Source organism: Artemia franciscana, chromosome 10, assembly GCF_032884065.1.
Source record: "Artemia franciscana chromosome 10, ASM3288406v1, whole genome shotgun sequence".
Lineage (NCBI taxonomy): Eukaryota > Metazoa > Arthropoda > Branchiopoda > Anostraca > Artemiidae > Artemia > Artemia franciscana.
In genome coordinates, this window is record NC_088872.1 from 17008088 (window position 1) to 17020744 (window position 12657).

General features: G+C 33.1%; 1 protein-coding gene across 6 annotated transcripts in view; it reads right to left on the reverse strand.

The window, feature by feature from the left end:
* LOC136031850 (ankyrin-2-like) overlaps positions 1–12657 on the reverse strand; it is a 350415-nt gene that overhangs the window by 190881 nt on the left and 146877 nt on the right. For all 6 annotated transcript variants that reach the window (XM_065711711.1, XM_065711710.1, XM_065711709.1 and 3 more), the window contains 2 exons: positions 7913–8110; positions 3381–3558 (listed from right to left, as the gene is read on the reverse strand). In XM_065711711.1, the coding sequence (XP_065567783.1) occupies positions 3381–3558; positions 7913–8110 (376 nt within the window). The remainder of the gene's footprint in view (positions 1–3380; positions 3559–7912; positions 8111–12657) is intronic.

The window sequence follows — 12657 nt, forward strand, 5'->3', positions numbered from 1 at the left end:
TTGGTGAGGAATCAGTTTATCATTAAGTGAAAGTTATACTACCCTCTTTAAGAGTCAAAAGAGGTTACAGGTTCTTCTTCCCATGCCGTTTTAGACCCCGCAACTTTAGCCTCAAGTTGAATCAGGCCAAAAGTGTAATATAAACGCATAACTCAAAAGAGTCAGGGAGGCGAAAAAAGTATTTCAAGGTGAGAAATATTCTATAGAACCCCAGGAGAAAGGTCAACCATTTATACTATTGGCCACCTACCCCTACTCCAAGTATTTTTATTAGAAAGCCACGCGGGTGGCAACTTGATTAAATTGGGAACACGTAATGATTTCCAATCTGTATGATTACAGGCACAAGTTTGACTAACGGTACTTCCAATATCCCCTTCCCTATCCCCAATTTTTCATCAGAAAATGAGCATGTTTTACCTTGTTTTAACCAAAAATTGTATGTGTATTTTCAATATGTATGATTCCATTTTCCATTTTAAACCTTCCGCAGAGGTAAGCTGTTTCGTTTTCTTTGTTTTCGCCAATTGACTTGTATTATATTGTTTGTATTATATTGTCGACGCTTTGTCGACAAATGTTATTATCTCTGTAATTACATGCATATTTACGATTGCTCGAAATTGCAGTAAGTAGATGCTCTTTCTTAAAATAACCAAGCTCCAAACTGGAGCAGATCACACAAATCTTTTGCCTGTGTAAAAATAGCGGCTTGAGTATTGAGACAAAAACCGTCTAAAACATAACAATTTAAAGAGAAGACAAAAACCGTCTAAAACATAACAATTTAAAGAGAAGAGCAAAAAAAAATCTAAACTAAAAAGAATATATTATATATTTCTTAAACCGGGAATATCTCCGGTTTTAAATCGAAATTGAGGTTGATGGCAGATGACATACCATAAAAAAGATGTTAATCTTGGAATACAATGCACTTAAGAGACAAACCAAAAACGAAGGAAAATCAACCACAAAGTTAGAAAATGACATAAAACAAAAGGTAAAACAAAGGTGCATATAAAAATTGTATATGTATTTTCAATATGTATGATTCCATTTTCCATTTTAAACCTTTCCGCAGAGGTAAGCTGTTTCGTTTTCTTTGTTTTCGCCAATTGACTTGTATTATATTGTCGACGCTTTGTCGACAAATGTTATTATCTCTGTAATTACATGCATATTTACGATTGCTCGAAATTGCAGTAAGTAGATGCTCTTTCTTAAAATAACCAAGCTCCAAACTGGAGCAGATCACACAAATCTTTTGCCTGTGTAAAAATAGCGGCTTGAGTATTGAGACAAAAACCGTCTAAAACATAACAATTTAAAGAGAAGACAAAAACCGTCTAAAACATAACAATTTAAAGAGAAGAGCAAAAAAAAATCTAAACTAAAAAGAATATATTATATATTTCTTAAACCGGGAATATCTCCGGTTTTAAATCGAAATTGAGGTTGATGGCAGATAACATACCATAAAAAAGATGTTAATCTTGGAATACAATGCACTTAAGAGACAAACCAAAAACGAAGGAAAATCAACCACAAAGTTAGAAAATGACATAAAACAAAAGGTACAGAAAAACTCAAAAGTTACGAACTTCGCAATACGTAAATGTTGTTTGGTAAAATCACGCTTTGTCGGCAATATCTCTGTTATTAAATGCATATTTAGGATTGCTCGAAATTGCAGTAAGTGGATGCTCTTTCTTAAAATAACCAAGCTCCAAACAGGAGCAAATCATCATAACGTCATTGACTACCCATTACACCTTGGACAACCATATTTATTATGCATGTGACAAGTAGCACGTCCATGCCAAATGAAAAACTGATAAAAGAAGAAATGCAAGTCCCTCTTCAAAAAAATAAATAAAACTAAACCATCTACAGTTACCAAGAAAAAAAATAATTTATTTAGTTGCAGTTCGTTTTATTTTCTTCCTATTTTCGTTTTGTTTTGCATTTTTGTGAAGAGGAAGATCCCGGTGTAGAAATCTATCTTAGTCTGAAGACATATAGTACCAAAATCGTCCGACGTTGTTATAAACATCAATATTAGACTAAAAAAAAATCACTTTTCAGATGTACAATTTTTTTTCTCAAACGACCATTGGATATCCCCAATCTACGAACCACTTTAGTGACTTCTTTCAAGCCTAAATCTTTTAGAAAAACTTGACGTTATTCAATAGAATCCTTCTTATAGCTAGCCTGGTTACACACAAAAAAAATAATCGTGGAAACGGAAAATTTTAATTCTCAGCTACTGCTTACGAGGATACAATGAGGAGCTTTTACCAGGTTGCCGGGAATAAAACCAAGATTATGAGAAGGAAATAGAAAATACTCACTTAAGAGTGATTTCTAACAATCATCGCAGATGACCCAGGGTCGGTTAATAAAGGCAAGTCAGTTCATGTTGCTAGGACTAATGTATTGCGCAAGCACGAAATAAGGACTCATTAGCTGGTAGTTGAAAATGTTGCAACACGAGAAATGTGCTTAGACACTCAAATGAACGAGAGAAATACGATCATGACACAAAAGATTACACAGCAAATTTAATCTTGGCAAACGTCTTAATAATTGAAATTAATGACGCGTGGGTGTTGTGGGACATGCGCAAAGACCTAGACGTTAAATATTGGTGCAAAAATATTCAAACTTACAATAAATTGTCCGGTAGAGTGGGGAATGGGGCTAACGTGTTAACAAAGGCACTTTCTACTTAAAAAACACGTTTAACTTTTGTACGTTTTTAGGCTTTTAAGGGAAGGGGGATAGTTTAAAGAATTTGCACATTTTTCTACTCATACGAAGTCTCACCTTATTCATTTTGTTTTCTGTTCTGTTGATTAAAGCCTATCAGATGGCTAAAATGAACTTTCATAGAATATTACCCAGCAATGATATTATATACCAAAAACTTAGTCCTCGCAAACATTTCCTATAGTTGAAATGAATGATGAGTGAGTGTAGTAGAATATGACAAACGCCTTTAGAATACTATAGATACCATTAAACGACACCAAGATAATTACAGATAATTACCCTAATTACCTATAGACATAATTATTACCTAATTATTACCTAATAATTACCTAATTACCTAATACTATAGACACCATTAAACGACACCAAGATAATTACAGATAATGAAGCTTGCAAAAAAAAACTTAGAGGGTGTAAAGGTGTAAAACAAAGGTCTTTTTCATAAAAACAATATATTATTTCCAAATGTGTTTCGTACTGTAGTAATATTTGTACCTTGGCTCATTGGAGCAACTCTCCTGGAGAACACCTGTTAGGAAAAAACGCACGGTAAAAAAAAAAAGAAAAAATGCGTACTCAGACAGAAACATAGAAAAATTGGTTACCTCCTTCATCTTCCGAGTCAGACATAAATGTTTCGTGCATCATTTCTGGCGCTTGAACTCTATACTTGTCATCTTTAACAGCAAATATATCTTGATCCTGGGTCGTTACCACTTTCAGCGTTTCAACAACAGAAATATAGCCAAGCTTATGGGCAATAGAGAGGGGTGTCTGGCCTTGCTGCAAAAAATTACAATTTTTTAAAACAAAACTAAAAAACTTATAATATTTAAAATTGAAAATAATAACGTATTTACACGCACAAAAAATTTTTAATACAACTGTATTTTCAAGTACTGATGCTAAAGTAGCAGAGGTGTAAAGTCGGAGACACGAAGTGGAATCCTAATGACAAAAAGCCATTCTCGTGAAACATTACTGCAAAAAACACAAAAGTATATAAGAAAAAAGTCCGTGTTGGACAAATAAAATGTAGGAGTCGGGGTTGTAGTAAACGTCACAACCTTAAGCTTAAACAATGCGGAGGTCCCTTAGTACTAAGTGCAGTCTGAGAATTTAATGGATATTTACTGGTATCTGGTATCTAGTTTTTGCATAAAATTGTTTTTATTAGGCATGTTCAATCAAAAAAAAAAATTAATAAACAATCACAAAAAACATGGAAATTGGAATTCATAAGAGAAAAATAAATAATAATAACAAAAAAAAAGATAACAAAAGAAGATACTTAATACATGTAGCTAAGTGGATAAGAAAATGTCCTTAAAAATGTTGTGCTTTTACTTCAAATATGGTCCCATTGCCCCACTAATTAATATGGTTGTGGACTCGGTATGATGTTTATGCAGACTTATGACTCTTACGATTCTAGAGCGTTCAAATTTGGCAATTGTATTTAGCGCCTCTTTTTTTAAGACTCCGACAGTTCTAACTGAATTTCAACACCCTAGAATTTTAGGAGTTAGGAGCCAGCTTTCAAACTTCGAAACGACGAATCCAGCCACAACTAGTGATACTAAATATTCTCCCACAGAAATAATACTACATTAGCGTCCAAAATCGACGTAATGAGCACTGATAGTCCAAACAAGTAATGCGATAAGTCTCATAATTACAAAAAAAAAACAATTTAAAGACCAACAGAATGCATCCCTATTTCTAGTTTTGCCTAAACCTTGAAGGATGTATTCGCAGTCGGATTTTCTGCAGGAATCAGGATGAGCATAAAAACTGAGCAGCCTGTGAATCCTTAAATTAATTTGATATTGCGACTAGTAATTGCCTAGCACAAAGACGATATCCAAATCCACTGAAATGGATTCAGCTGAACGAGTCTAATTTTGTAATTGCCTTGCACGAAGACGATATTTATAAGAGTTTTGAATGTTGATAGAAGTAAAACGCAATAAAGGCCCACGTTACTACTAATGCCAACAGTTGATAACGACACAAAGTCGCCAAAGGCCCAAACCGTACATACCCATTTCAGCCGTTAGGCTATATTTATCTCAAGAAGTTGCCAATTCTCAAAGGAGCTTATACTACAAAATCTGTAAAGTACGTCTTATCAAAAATATTGATTTGAGTGCTTGATGATCGAGCACCAGTTGATGATCACAATATTCTGTACTAAAATTTTGTGATTTTTCTTCTGGTGAAAAATAAAAAATTCCACATTTTTATAGATAGGAGGAACCCTCTACAGTAGGGTTCAATATATGCTATACGTAACGGTATAATTTTCATTAAAATCATTTGAATTTTGGGGGGTGTTTGTCCTCTTTTGCAAAAATCAGCCGAATTTTCTCAAGGGTAGTAGCTTTTGATGTTATTGAAAAGTTGTTATCGTAATTCCTTTTTATAATTCGGTAACTATTGGCCCCAGTCGCTCCTTGCGTACAGTTTTTTGCCATCAACTATCTGATTATAGAATTATGAGGCAGGCCGTTGAAACTCCAATAAACTTCTGAGGCAAGCCTCAAACAAAAGACATAAATGGAAAACGTCTCACGGTAAACAATCGCTGACATTGTTATGGCCTTAAACAATGTAAGCCTATAACAATTTCTTTTTTAATATTTTTATAAACATTCTTTTATTTCCTTTGACATTTCAAATCCAGCGTGCCAACCACTTGGCTAGGACTGGTTGGCGGACAGGATTTTGAATCCTTTGTCCAAAGGGCGGGGTTTCGATTCCAGTGTGGCTAGTTATTTGGTTTGGGACGGGGTTCAGTGTCGCGACTCTGTAAGCTCAGACAGAGTCTGTCTGGCTCTAAATGGGTACTTGGAGAAATCTGAGGAGGATAAGCAGGAAGGGTGTGTGAAAGCACAAGATGGCTGCCCCCCCAAGCCCCCATTGCACTTTCTAGCTGAAGCTCCTTGAAACAGATATCAGCACCGCCGGTTTGAACTTTAAGATACTAGTGCCGTATCCTTTACCTATTTTTTACAATAACAAGAGCTAAGAGCTAATATGGCACTTGTGACGAGGTCGGAAGAGCCAAGACCCAAGAACTCATATGGAGTGAGTTCTAGCAAAATTATAAGAATCAACAGATTGATTTAAAATGAAAATTAGAGGCTTCATACCGGTCGGGATTTAAAATAAGAGCTCTGAGACACTAGGTCCTTCTAAATATCAAAATTCATTAAGATCCAATCACCCACTCGTAAGTTAAAAATACCTCATTTTTCGAATTTTTCCTCTCGTTTCAGCCCCCACACGGTCGAATCAGGGAAAACAACTTGTGCTTATCAAGTCAATTCTTGCAGGTCCCTGACACGCCTACCAATTGACGTCGTTCTAGCACGTCCAGAAGCACCAAACTCACCAAAGCACTTGACCCCCTTCCCCAAAGCGAGCGGGCCCAGTCCGGTTATGTCAATCACGTATCTACGACATTTGCTTATTCTACCCATCAAGTTTCATCCCGATCCCTCAACTAGGGTTTTCCAAGATTTTCGGTTTCCCCTTCCGACTCCCCCCAATGTCACCATCTGGTCGAGGTTTAAAACAAGACCTCTAAGACATAAGTTCCTTCTAATATCAAATTTCATTAAGATCCGGTCACCCGTTCTTAAGTTAAAAATACCTCAATTTTTCTCATTTTTCCAAATTAATACCCCCCTGCCCAGCTCCCCTAAAGAGAGCGGATTCAGTCCAATTATGTCAATCACGTGTCTAGGACCTGTGCTTATTCTTCCCACCAAGTTTCATCCCGATCTCTCCACTCTAAGCGTTTTCAAAGATTTTCCGTTTCCCCCTCCAACTCCCCCAATATCACCGGATACGTTCAGGATTCGAAATAAGAGCTCTGAGATACGAGGTCCCTCTAAATATCAAATTTCATTAAGATCCGATCACCCATTTGTAAGTTAAAAATACCTCTAATTTTTTTTAATTTTTCCTCTCCCTCCAGTCCCCCCAGATGGTCGAATCGGGGAAACGACTGTTATCAAGTCAATTTGTGCAGGTCCCTCACACGCCTACCAATTTTCATCGTCCTAGGACGTCCAGAAGCACCGAACTCGCCAAAGAGCTGGAAATCCCCCCAACTCCCCCAAAGAGAGTGGATCCGTTCCAATTATGTCAATAACGTATCTAGAACTTTTGCTTATTCTTCCCATCAAGTTTCATCCAGGTCTCACCACTCTAAGCGTTTTCCAAGATCTCTGGTTTCCAAGATTTCTGTTTCCCCCCTCCAACCCCCTATGTTCCCGGATCCGATTTAAACTGAAAATGGAGCATCTGAGACGTAAGATCTTTCTATATATGAAGTTTCACTAAGATCCGATCTCCCATTCGTAAGATAAAGATACCCGATTTTCACGTTTTCCAAGATTTCCAGTTTCCCCCTTCAACTCCCCCCAATGTCACTGGATCTGGTTGGGGTTTAAAATGAAAGCTTAAAAGCACAATATCCTTCTAAATATCAAATTTCATTAAGATCTGATGACCCGTTCGTAAGCTGAAAATACCTATTTTTTCTAATTTTTTCGAATTACTCCCCCCCCCCCCCCCCAAAGAGAGCGAATCCGGTCCGGTTATGTCAGTCACGTATCTTGGACTTGTGCATATTATTCCCACCAAGTTTCATCCTGATCATTCCGCTTTAAGCGTTTTACAAGATTTAATCTAATACCAAGTGTCATAAAAACTGTTTTTAATATTTTTAAGAAATTAGCGGAGTTTTATGAATGAAACTTTTTCAGGAATTGATGTTTGACCTATGTCAATAAGCTAGTCTTTACAGCTTCCTTCAACTACCACCAGTTTTAGTGAAACATCGAAGTACTAGGTTGAAGAAAATTGACAGATTAGCAGCACCTCCTTCACGCACAAATCGTTTTTCCAACTCATTCATCCCATTCTTTGTATCAAAGTATAACAATTGTTGATTTTATCCTATTTGTCTTCTGATTTTTTTGTCGTTTGATTTAATCCTTTTTTTGTAAGCACAAGCGCCATTTAGTTTTATGACTACGAGAGATTGTGCAAATAAAACCGATTCTTCTAAAACTATTAGAAAGTTCGTACGAGAACTAATTGTCCACCCCTTGTAGAAACTTACCGAAGTAACAGCCTGCGGGTCGGCTTTCTTGTCAAGAAGAATGCCAGCAATCATTGCATGACCTTGTTGGGCTGCTTGGTGAAGGGGAGTGTAGCCGTGATTGGTTGCTGCACCAACATGACAATTGTGGTCGACTAGGAATCGAACCATATTGATCTGACCAAAGTGGCAAGCAACATGCAAAGGACTGTAGCCACTCTGAAAAATAAGAAAAGAAAATGAAGCAAAGTAAGAAAACAATATTATTCTGTATTAACAGAATACTAAGATTAATATTCTATGAAGATACTTTTATTACAAATTCTTATAGGTTTTTGTTCTATTTGGTATGACATTTTTTATGTAATAAATCTAGCATGATAATATAATGGTTGAATAATAATTTCTTGTAGATAAAAGACGCTTCACTAGATAATTTCAATACCATTCAATTCAATTTGGTTAAATTATCTCGGTACAGCCACCAAGATGGAGAAAAAAATATTACAGGGATACCAATTAGGGGGCAACATTTTGAAAAATATTCTTTATTTGTTTTTTGTTTTTTGGAAAAATATGCAAATGCCCTCCTCTCCCCTAGATTCTTAACAATATCTTTTTTGCATCTTCACATAAAAACAAAATGCAAATATACCTCCTCCTCCTCCAAATTTTCGTAAATTGGAGATGCACAAATAGAGTAAATTCACGAAAATTTTGTCAAAATTAGGTTTAGGGGCTCCCCTAAACTGTCATAATATTCTTTTTTTTTCTTGCTCTTCTCTTTGTGTGTATTTTAATACCAAACACAGAATAACCTGTGAAAATGATCTTCACTTTGTTTTTTTACGGCAGCTAATATTTTTTTTTTTTTTTTTTTTTTTTTTTTTTTTTTTTTTTTTTTTTTTTTTTTTTTTTTTTTTTTTTTTTTTTTTTATGACAGCTAAGGATTTTAGAATTACTATCGCAAAAAAAATAGCTCCATTTGATCTGATCCATTAAACCTGAATCATGACAACCTCATTGAAAATATTACCAAAAAATTAAATAGCTTACATGAATAAATAAAGCTTTAGCAATGTCCAGCATCGGAGATGTACAAATAGAGTAAGCAAAATCAGCATATTAAATACTTAAACCCTTTGTATTTGCAAATACAAAAAATTGTTGGCAATAAACAATAATTTCGATGCAAATTATTCGCAGAAAGCAATTGAATTAGGGAAAGGAAACCTTTTTGAATAACAGTTTTGGCAATCAAGGCACTTAACTAGCAAAAAAAAGAAGAAAAACAACTGCATGAGTTTATAGGTTGAAGCTAAAACTCCATACAAGAGGATCAAAACTGAGCCCTTTTCAGTGTTGTAGTACAATTTTGAACCCCTGTTAGAAGAGTTCACAGAATGTCTGTTGACAATGATTAAATAATTTCTCGTATCCGCACCTGTAAATATAGAAGACTACACGCAACCCGAGCTGAAAGACTAATCTAGTTTAATTTGAAAAAAATGGCCTAGGGCACTTTTTTTTTTTTTGTGATATTTTTGGTTTATCAAAACTCGATTATATCGGTCTTCGAAAATATATACTTCAAAGGTTTTCATATGCCCAAAACGAAAGATTTCAACGAAATTCTCTGATTTAGCCCTTAAATTCCCCTTTTCCTCTATTGCCGTTTTTATTCTTTTTTTATTTACTACAATGCTTTTGTAATTTAATTGTTAAGTCTACTGATTTGCCCTTTATCTTTGATGATTTTGCTTTTTTAATCCCTTTTAATTTTAAGTGTTTGACTTAATGTACTATTTTGATTTTTTTTTTTTTTTCTTAGCTTTTAGTGACATATAAAGCGAATTCGGCTCTTTAGAGCTTGTGATAGCCTTCTGCAAATAAATATTATCTTATCTTATCTTATTTAGCTTCAAATTATAGAAGTTTTTTAAGGGCATTATTCATTTGCCACCTATTTTCACAATAGGAAAATCATTTGAACTTATTAATGTAAGAATTACAAACATGTTTACACAAAAAATATCCGAAAACATTTTCGCGAGTGCATTTGTCTTCCTTCTAACTCTACTCGAGCTTTCATTGTGTATTTATATATATATATATATATATATATATATATATATATATATATATATATATATATATATATATATATACTAGCTGTTGGGGTGGCGCTTCGCACCACCCCAACACCTAGTTGGTGGGGGCGCTTCGCGCCCCCCCCAAGCCCCCCTGCGCGCGTAAGTCGTTACGCGCCATAATAGTTACGCGCCATTGTAGTTGTGTCCCTATGTCCCACCTGTGAATATAGATATATATATATATATATATATATATATATATATATATATATATATATATATATATATATATATATATATATATATATATATATATATATATATATATGGTTTTAACTACGTAAAACTTGCGAATATACAACATTCTTTGCTGTCCCATTGTCTTTGCATATAAATAGATTGTCAGGTTTACCGACTCTTGAACATGCAACATATAATGGTCCATGGGAAAACAATCTGTATTCAGATCTATACCTCATGATTCTAATGATTGCCCTTGAGCTTTGTTGATGGTGATTGCTAATCGACCATTCCCTGTCCCGGTGTCCCGGTCGTCATTTATATCCCCCTGTTTCCCCCGGTGTCCCCGTTGTAGTTGTGTCCCTGTGTCCCGGTCGTCATTTATATTCCCTGTGTCCCGGTCGTCATTTGTATCCCGGTGTCCCGGTCTGTATATACATTCGTTTTTTAGTTTTGTTTTTCTCCTTTATTTTTTTTCCTTTTTTTTTCTTTTTTAGTTTATTTAGATTTTTAGATTTTTTAGTTTTTTTATTAGTTTTTAGTTTTTTTTTTCTTTTTAGTTTTTTTGTCCCGGTCGTCATTTATATCCCCCTGTTTCCCCCGGTGTCCCCGTTGTAGTTGTGTCCCTGTCTCCCGGTCGTCATTTATATTCCCTGTGTCCCGGTCTTCATTTGTATCCCGGTGTCCCGGTCTGTATATACATTCGTTTTTTAGTTTTGTTTTTCTCCTTTATTTTTTTCCTTTTTTTTTCTTTTTTAGTTTATTTAGATTTTTAGATTTTTTAGTTTTTTTATTAGTTTTTAGTTTCTTTTTTCTTTTTAGTTTTTTTGTAGTTTTTACCTTCTTTTTAGTTTTGTTAGTTTTTTTTTTTACTTATGTCCTGGTCGTCATTTATACTCCCTGTGTCCCGGTGCTTTGTTGATTGCTAATCGAACATTCCTTTTGTCCTGGTCGCTTTCTCTTTGAGTGTCGTCATTTATTTTTTTCTTTTTTAGTTCTTTTAGTTTTTACCTTTTTTAGTTTTTTTTAGTTTTTTAGATGAAAATTTTTTTTAGTTTTTTCCTTTTTTTCTTTTTAGTTTTTTATTGGTTTTTACCTTTATTTTAGCTTATTTTTCAGTTTTTTCCTTTTTTTTAGTTTTTTTTATTTTTTATTTTTTTTAGTTTTTTACCTTTTTTTAGTTTTTTTAGTTTTTTAGCTTTTTTACTTTTTTTTATTAGTTTTTAGTTTTTTTTGTAGTTTTTGCCTTTTTTTAGTTTTTTCAGTTTTTTTTTAGTTTTTTATTGGTTTTTACCTTTATTTTAGCTTATTTTTCAGTTTTTTCCTTTTTTTAAGTTTTTTTTAGTTTTTAGTTTTTTTAGTTTTTTACCTTTTTTTAGTTTTTTTAGTTTTTTAGCTTTTTTATTTTTTTTATTAGTTTTTAGTTTTTTTTGTAGTTTTTACCTTTTTTTAGTTTTTTTAGTTTTTTAGCTTTTTTATTAGTTTTTAGTTTTTTTTGTAGTTTTTGCCTTTTTTTAGTTTTTTTAGTTTTTTAGCTTTTTTATTTTTTTTATTAGTTTTTAGTTTTTTTTTTGTAGTTTTTGCCTTTTTTTAGTTTTTTCAGTTTTGACGTCACCTGATCCAGTTTTTTCAGGTGACGTCACCTGATCCACAGATCCACACACAGACAACTTATTTTTATATATATAGATATATATATATATATATATATATATATATATATATATATATAATATATATATATATATATATATATATATATATATATTTATATATATATATATATATATATATATATATATATATATATATATTTATATATATATATATATATATTTATATATATATATTTATATATATATATATATATATATATATATATATATATATATATATATATATATATATATATATATATATATATATATATATATATATATATATATATATATATAAAGAAATTTTTCTATTAGAGAAAGTGATTGCTACAATGCTAATACATTACAAAACCTCAATAAAACTCTACCTGTAGAGTTGACTACTATTCGTAAAGTTAAATTTACACGTATATGTAGCGAGATAACAATATCAAGGTAGAATGGTTTGCGACAAACCATAATTTGGTTCCTTTTTATAAGCATTACTGGTTAATCTAAGATGTTATTCTTCAACCATTGATTTCTGGCTGATCAGAACGAAGAATAACTCTACGATCTGAAAATAATCGTGTGATATTATACAAGAGATATCTAAAGCCATCTGATTAAGCGTATGTTTGTTATTGTAGTCAGTAGGTTTTCGATCTTTACAAAGGAGTGTACGCTCCCTTTTGTTTTCTTCCTTTTTTTTAAACCTGCAACAGGGTCTTTTGCTAGTAAAATAATAAAAAGCTGCTTTATGGAATAAAGCAAATTACTTTATAGAACAAAATAA